At 54.0% G+C, this 7242-nt stretch overlaps 1 protein-coding gene across 2 annotated transcripts; it reads right to left on the minus strand.

Moving 5' to 3' along the window:
* Positions 1-2012: 2012 nt before the first annotated feature.
* Positions 2013-6374, minus strand: LOC112616874 (receptor-type tyrosine-protein phosphatase H-like). Of its 2 annotated transcripts, none has more exons than XM_025373660.1 (4): positions 6251-6374; positions 4968-5001; positions 4500-4757; positions 2013-2767 (listed from the first exon to the last, which is right to left on the minus strand). In XM_025373660.1, the coding sequence occupies exons 1-4, from the start codon at positions 6299-6301 to the stop codon at positions 2475-2477; spliced, it is 636 nt and encodes a 211-aa protein (XP_025229445.1). In that variant the 5' UTR covers positions 6302-6374; the 3' UTR covers positions 2013-2474. The 2 variants fall into 2 exon arrangements, with proteins under 2 accessions (XP_025229445.1, XP_025229444.1); XM_025373659.1 differs by having other exon boundaries at positions 4500-4778.
* Between the last annotated feature and the right edge of the window lie 868 nt (positions 6375-7242).

A 7242-nucleotide genomic window follows, 5' to 3' on the forward strand; every position in this document is an offset into this window, starting at 1 on the left:
CTACTAAAAATACAAAAGTTAGCCAGGCATGGTGGCACGTGCCTGTAGTTCCAGCTACTCGGGATGCTGAGGCAGGAGAATTGCTTGAACCCAGGAGGTGGAGGTTGCAGTGAGTCAAGATCACACCACTGCATTTCAGGCTGGGAGACAGAGACTCCGTTTCAAGAAAAAAAAAATGTGTCTGATGGACTACATAAAATGTCTCATAGTAATTTAGTTTATTTGTTTCCCCTTCCTTCCTTCCTTCCTTCCTTCCTTCCTTCCTTCCTTCCTTCCTTCTTTTTTCTTTTTTTTTTCCCCAGACAGGATTTCTCTCTGTTGCCCAGGCTGGAGTGCAGTGGTCCAATCAGAGCTCACTGCAATCTCTGCCTCCCGGGCTCAAGAGATCCTCACACCTCAGCCTCCCGAGGAGATGGAACCACAGGAACACGCCACCACAGCTAATTTTTTAACTTTTTCGGAGAGACAGGCAGACCAGTTTCTTTTTACTTATTTTTATGTGGCTGATAGAAAATCGAAATTCTCATGTGTGGCTTCCACTGTGTTTCAATTGGACTAAAGAACCTGTCGCATTTTGTCAGCTCTCAACCCACCGCCTACCACTGTCCTTACAAAAAAAATAAAAATAAAACAGTGGCTGCCTCTTACCTGTGGCAGTAGTGACAGTCTCCACAGAGCTGTTTACTCCGTTTTTCTCCACCCACACAGAAAACGTATACAATGACCCGGGTTCAAGTCCATCCACGGTGATGTTGGTGTCTGTTGTGGTTCGTGTCTCAGTTCTACCACAGTCTTCAGTGCACTGAACCCAGTAGGTGGAGTTCTGTGGGTCATCGAGGACCTCCCACCTCAGGGAGATGGAGCTGGTGGTCTGAGCCTCCACTGTCAGATTTCTCACTGGGTTGGGGGCTGAGAAATTAGGAAGAAAGATCTAATATGAGCAGGACTACAGAACATAAAGGGGGCAGCCAGTGAGCTTTTTGTTTGTTTTTTCGAGACAGAGTCTCGGTCTGTCATCCAGGCCATAGTGCAGTGGCACGATCTCGGCTCACCACAACCTCCGCCGCCCGGGTTCAAGCAATCCTCCTGCTTTAGCCTCCCGAGTAGGTGGGACTACAGGTGTGCACCACCACACCTGGCTACTTTTTATGTCTTTTCACCATGTTAGCCAGGCTGGTCTCGAACTCCGGTCCTCAAGTGATCCTCCCACCTCGGCCTCCCAAAGTGCTGGGACTACAGGCGTGAGGCAATGTGCCCGGCCAAGTGGCCATTTTTGATCATCAGACTTCCTAGTTCTCCCTCAACAGCTGGTGCCAGTAGCTGCAGGGTGTATGGTCTGGACCAGTGCTTCTCATTCTTTGCTGTGTGTACATCTCACAGGGGACCTTGTGAAAGGCAGGTTCTCACTCAGCAGGGCTAGGATGGAGCTGAGAGTCAGCACTCCCCCACACCCTTTTTTTTCCCCACCAGTGTCACTTGCCAATATATTTCCAATCAGATCTCAGAGACATGGACGCCACCTACACACGGACCACATTTCGAGTAGCAAGGACCTGAGTCAGCACTTTCAAACTGAGCTTCCTCAATGACGAAAATGTTCTCCCACCTTCAAGTATGGTAGGAGAAGACGAAGGAAATGGAAGCCGTTCAACAGGGCTTTCTTTTTTTTTTTTTTTTTTTTTTCCGCCCAGGCTGGAGTGCAGTGGCGTGATCTTGGCTCACTGCAAGCTCCGCCTCCCAGGTTCCCGCCATTCTCCTGCCTCAGCCTCCCGAGTAGCTGGGACTACAGGCACCGCCACCACGCCCGGCTAGTTTTTTGTATTTTCAGTAGAGACGGGGTTTCACCGTGTTAGCCAGGATGGTCTCAATCTGCTGACCTCGTGATCCACCCGCCTCGGCCTCCCAAAGTGCTGGGATTACAGGCATGAGCCACCGCGCCCAGCCTCAACAGGGCTTTCAAACATATGAAACATGAAATTGAATTTGCAGTTTCACGCAACTTCAATGAGTTTAAATCTAATAGCCACGTGTGGCTAGTGGCTACCATATTGGATAATGGAGGTGTAGACACAGGGAGCTGTCCACATCAGGGTCATGGAGCTGACGATCTGAGTTTCCAGCCTCAATATGTGACACGGTTGGGAACTAGAAGAAGAGTCAGAGGGTCAGAGTGTCCCCACTCACAGTATCTCGTTCCTTGAAAGCTCAGGTAACATGCCTTGGCCCCCACACATTCCTGTCGGTGCAGGAAGATGCTCTTGGGCATTATGGTCCACATTCTAGAGAGTTCTAGACACAGACCGGCCCCAGCTTCGCAGCTGGAGGTACCACGGACATTCATTCCTTCTTCATCTCCTGAGCTGAGACTGCCCCAGGTGTGGACGTGGGTACCTGGCTCAATGTGGCCCAGAGGGACTATGGACTGGACAATCGGCCCCGTTCTCCTGCCTACCGTCCCTTAAACGAATAAGAGATCAAACAAATGGCGACTGCCTCTCACCTGTGGTGGCATTTCCAGTCTCCCGGGAGCTGTTGATGCCATTCTTCCCCACCCACACGGAAAACACGTACAAAGACCCGGGTTCAAGTCCATCCACGGTGATGTTGGTGCCTGTTGTGCTTCGAGTCTCGCTTCTGCCACCATCTCTGGTGTACTCAACCCAGTAGGTGGAGTTCTGTGGGTCTGGGCCATGGGGGGCCTCCCAGGTCAGGGCGAGGGAGCTGTTGGTCTGAGCCTTCACTGTCAGGTTTCTCACTGGGTTGGGAGCTGAAAACCAGTACAGGAGGGGAAATGAGTTGTCGTTTCTGGCCCTCGAACTTTCCGGCCCTTCCTTAACCACTGGATCCAGCAGGTGGAGGCAGGGAGGCCCAGCTCTGCACCGTCCAGTGTGGCAGCCACGAGTTCCACGTGAGTGTTGAGCACTCGTCATGTGGCTTTTGCGAAATGAGATGAGCCATTAGTGTGAGATCCACACCAGCTTTTGAAGAGTTGGTGTGAAATTAAGAATGTCAACTATCTCATTAATCCTTTGTATATCTATATTTTTTGTGGGTATGTACTCGGTGTATATATTTAATGATTCTTTTTTTTTTTTTTTTTTTTTTGAGAGGGAGTCTCGCGCTGTCGCCCAGGCTGGAGTGCTGTGGCCGGATCTCAGCTCACTGCAAGCTCCGCCTACCGGGTTCCCGCCATTCTCCTGCCTCAGCCTCCCGAGTAGCTGGGACTACAGGCGCCCGCCACCTCGCCCGGCTATTTTTTTGTATTTTTTTAGTAGAGACGGGGTTTCACCGGGTTAGCCAGGATGGTCTCGATCTCCTGACCTCGTGATCTGCCCGTCTCGGCCTCCCAAAGTGCTGGGATTACAGGCTTGAGCCACCGCGCCCGGCCTTAATGATTCTTTTTATATTGATTACATGTCAAAGTGATAATATATTGTATCTGCTGTGTGTGGTAACTCACACCTCTAATCCCCGCAATTTGGGAGGCGAAGGCAGGTGGATCACCTGAGGTCAGCAGTTCGAGACCAGCCTGGCCAACATGGCAAAACCCCATCTCAAGTAAAAATACAAAAGTCGGCCGGGCGCGGTGGCTCAAGCCTGTAATCCCAGCATTTTGGGAGGCCAACACGGGCGGATCACGAGGTCAGGAGATCGAGACCATCCTGGCTAACACGGTGAAACCCTGTCCCTACTAAAAAATACAAAAAACTAGCCGGGCATGGTGGCGGGTGCCTGTAGTCCCAGCTACTCGGGAGGCTGAGGCAGGAGAATGGCGAGAACCCGGGAGGCAGAGCTTGCAGTGAGCTGAGATCCGGCCACTGCACTCCAGCCTGGGCAACAGAGCAAGACTCCATCTCAAAAAAATAAAAAAATACAAAAGTCAGCCGGCCATGGTGACACGTGCCTGTAATCCCAGCTACTTGAGAGGCTGAGGCAGGAGAATCGCTTGAACCTGGGAGGCAGAGGTTGCAGTGAGTCAAGATCATGCCACTGCACTCCAACCTGGGCGACAGAGCGAGACTCTGTCTCAAAAAAAAAAAATGTATCTGATGGACTACATAAAATGTCTCATAGTAATTTAGTTTATTTGTTTCTTTCTCTTTCTTTCTTTCTTTCTTTTTTTTGTTTGTTTGTTTGTTTGTTTGTTTTTGAGACAGGATTTCTCTCTGTTGCCCAGGCTGGAGTGCAGTGGTCCAATCAGAGCTCACTGCAACTTCTGCCTCCCGGGCTCAAGTGATCCTCTCACCTCAGCCTCCCGAGGAGATGGAACCACAGGAACACGCCACCACAGCTAATTTTTAAATTTTTTTGGAGAGACAGGAAGACCAGTTTCTTTTTACTTATTTTTATGTGGCTGACAGAAAAATTGAAATTCTCATGTGTAGCTTCCACTGTGTTTTGATTGGACTAAAGAACCTGTCGCATTTTGTCAGCTTTCAACCACCGCCTACCACTGTCCTTACAAAAGAAATAAAAATAAAACAGCGGCTGCCTCTTACCTGTGGCAGTAGTGACAGTCTCCACAGAGCTGTTTACTCCGTCTTTCTCCACCCACACAGAACACGTACACAATGACCCGGGTTTAAGTCCATCCACGGTGACGGTGTATGTTGTGGTTCGTGTCTCGTTTCTACCACAGTCTCCAGTGCACTGAACCCGGTAGGTGGAGTTCTGTGGGTCATCGAGGACCTCCCAGCTCAGGGAGATGGAGCTGGTGGTCTGATTCCCCACTGTCAGGTTTCTCACTGGGTTGGGGGCTGAGAATTGGGAAGGAGGGTCTGGTGAAAAGGGAACCAGGTCAGTACCATCTCTCCCAACCCGTTGAGCTCGTGCCCCGAGTCCAGAAACAACAGCGCTCATAAGCCCTACCACGGACCACTGGGCCCCATGCGGACCCCCCAGAGGTTCATGGCAGTTGCGGTCCCACCTCTTCGAGTGGGCAGTGAGTTCAGGCAGGGGTCACTCACCGGTCGCCCTGGTCCCTGTCCAGCTGCACAGGCCCTGGAGGGAACCCAGAGAAAACGGAGTCAGCCTCTCTACCACTCCTCCGCCCAGTGAGGCTGCGGGGCTGGGAGGAGCGGCTGGTCCCCTGCCCCATGAGTCACCCTTGCACGGGAGGGTGGGGCCCCCGTTAGGTTGGCTGTCACGAAGGTCACCCAAACCATCTTTCCTGGGTCGAGAAGGGGGAGCACGGCAGGGGCGGAGTCAGGGGCTGGGGTTGGCTCCACCCAAGAAGGCCGAGAGATAAAATTAATGATTTCATTTCCCGAAATATATGGCCTTGAAAACCGAGGGCAGAGAGCAATGAACACACTGGGAAGAGAGAAAAAAACCAAGGTTGGGGAACAGGAACCTTGGCCTGAGGGTGGAGGGCCTGGGGGCCTGGGTCTGAGGGTGGAGGGGCTGGGGGCCTGGGTCTGAGGGTGGAGGGGCTGGGGGCCTGGGTCTGAGGGTGGAGGGGCAGGGATCTGGACCCCTGGTTTGAGGGAGGAGAGGTTGGGGGCCTGGACTCCTGGGTCTGAGGGAGGAGGGGCTGGGGATCTGGACTCCTAGTCTGAGGGAAGAGGGGCTGGGGTCTGGACTCCTAGTCTGAGGGAGGAGGGGCTGGGGTCTGGACTCCTAGTCTGAGGGAGGAGGGGCTGGGGTCTGGACTCCTAGTCTGAGGAAGGAGGGGCTGCTCCCTGTCCGTCAGTCATTGTGAGCACAGCTGTGTGTCGCCTGAAGCCAGTGTCCCGTGCAGCAGACACAACAGCGTCTAAGAGCCCAGGTGAAGCTGGTGTCCTCGCAGCAGACACAGCAGTGTCTAAGAACCCAGGTGAAGCCAGTGTCCCCGCAGCAGACATGGCAGTATCTAGGAGTCCCAGTGAAGCCGGTGTCCCCGCAGCAGACNTCCCAGTGAAGCCGGTGTCCCCGCAGCAGACACAGCAGTGTCTAAAAACCCGGGTGAAGCCGGTGTCCCCGCAGCAGACATGGCAGTATCTATGAGTCCAGGTGAAGCCAGTGTCCCCGCCGCAGCCAACAATCTCTAAAAGCCCGGGTGAAGCCAGTGTCCCCGCAGCAGACACAGCAGTCTCTAAGAGCCCAGGTGTAAGACTCTCCTACAGTTTCTGCCAAGCCTGAAGCCCTCTTCCTTCTCCAGGGGATCTTTGGCACCTAATTCCTCAAGATCGAGGTGCAGGGACCCAGCTCCTTCTCCCTCAGACCTGGGAGTCCCTGCCTTGGGAGCCCGCTCTGGGTGGGGAGCACTTACCAGCAGCACCAGGTTCCCCCAGACCCTGAGGCCCCCGCCAGCCCCAGCCATGCCTCCAGATACTGCTGGGGACCCAGGAGTCCCAGGCCTGGTCCTTCCACCTGCTGGACTTTATACTCAAGAATTTCCCCTTTCCCAGATCATTGGTGAAGCCAGAGGCCAGGGCGGGAAGGGGAGGAGGAGGAAGTGGAACCCAGCTCCCAGCCCTGCCCCGCTGGCCCTCACCTTCCTCCCTCACCGCTGCCTCTAGCTCTGACACTGGAGATGCCTCCGATCCTTTCTCCAGCCCCACTCCAATTTGTCCCCTGAAATCTCCCTCTGCATCCGAGGTACTGGGTGCTGCGTCCCACTGCTGCACGAACGTGGGTCGTGGGGCAGAGGATGAGAGCGGGGGGTGTTGAGAGAAAGGCCAGCTGACTCCCTTGTCTCCTTGCTGGGTGATCACATATCAAGAGCAGCCTGGGGCTTAGACCTCACGACCCTCGTCCCTGGAGCACGCTCTCCCATTCAGGCTCTGACGCCTTTCCCCTCTCCGTCTCCCACAAGCCCCTGCAGCTCTCACAAAATGAGCCCAGCGGGCTCCCACCTGCTGGCCTTTGCCTAGACTGTCTCCCCCACCAGGTGCACCTGCCTACTTTCCCCCCAGCAGTCTCCTACCTACTCCTCCATTAGGATTCAGCTTGGAAATGGCCCACACTGGGCCTGGGGCCTTTCTTTTTTTTTTTTTTTTGAGACGGAGTCTCGCTTTGTCGCCCAGGCTGGAGTGCAGTGGCCGGATCTCAGCTCACTGCAAGCTCCGCCTCCCGGGTTTACGCCATTCTCCTGCCTCAGCCTCCCGAGTAGCTGGGACTACAGGCGCCCGCCACTTCGCCCGGCTAGTTTTTTGTATTTTTAGTAGAGACGGGGTTTCACCGTGTTAGCCAGGATGGTCTCGATCTCCTGACCTCGTGATCCGCCCGTCTCGGCCTCCCAAAGTGCTGGGATTACAGGCT

The sequence above is a fragment of the Theropithecus gelada genome, unplaced genomic scaffold (genome assembly GCF_003255815.1).
Source record: "Theropithecus gelada isolate Dixy unplaced genomic scaffold, Tgel_1.0 HiC_scaffold_1184, whole genome shotgun sequence".
Lineage (NCBI taxonomy): Eukaryota > Metazoa > Chordata > Mammalia > Primates > Cercopithecidae > Theropithecus > Theropithecus gelada.

Bases quoted from the DNA above. Each gene is read 5' to 3' on its own strand.
- LOC112616874 (XM_025373659.1), bottom strand. From the start codon at position 6,301: ATGGCTGGGGCTGGCGGGGGCCTCAGGGTCTGGGGGAACCTGGTGCTG. The intron at 5,002-6,250 runs GTAAGTGCTCCC...GGTTCCCTCCAG, and splicing joins GGGGGAACCTGGTGCTGCTG to GGCCTGTGCAGCTGGACAGG. The intron at 2,768-4,499 runs GTAAGAGGCAGC...ACTGGTTTTCAG, and splicing joins GACTGTCACTACTGCCACAG to CTCCCAACCCAGTGAGAAAC.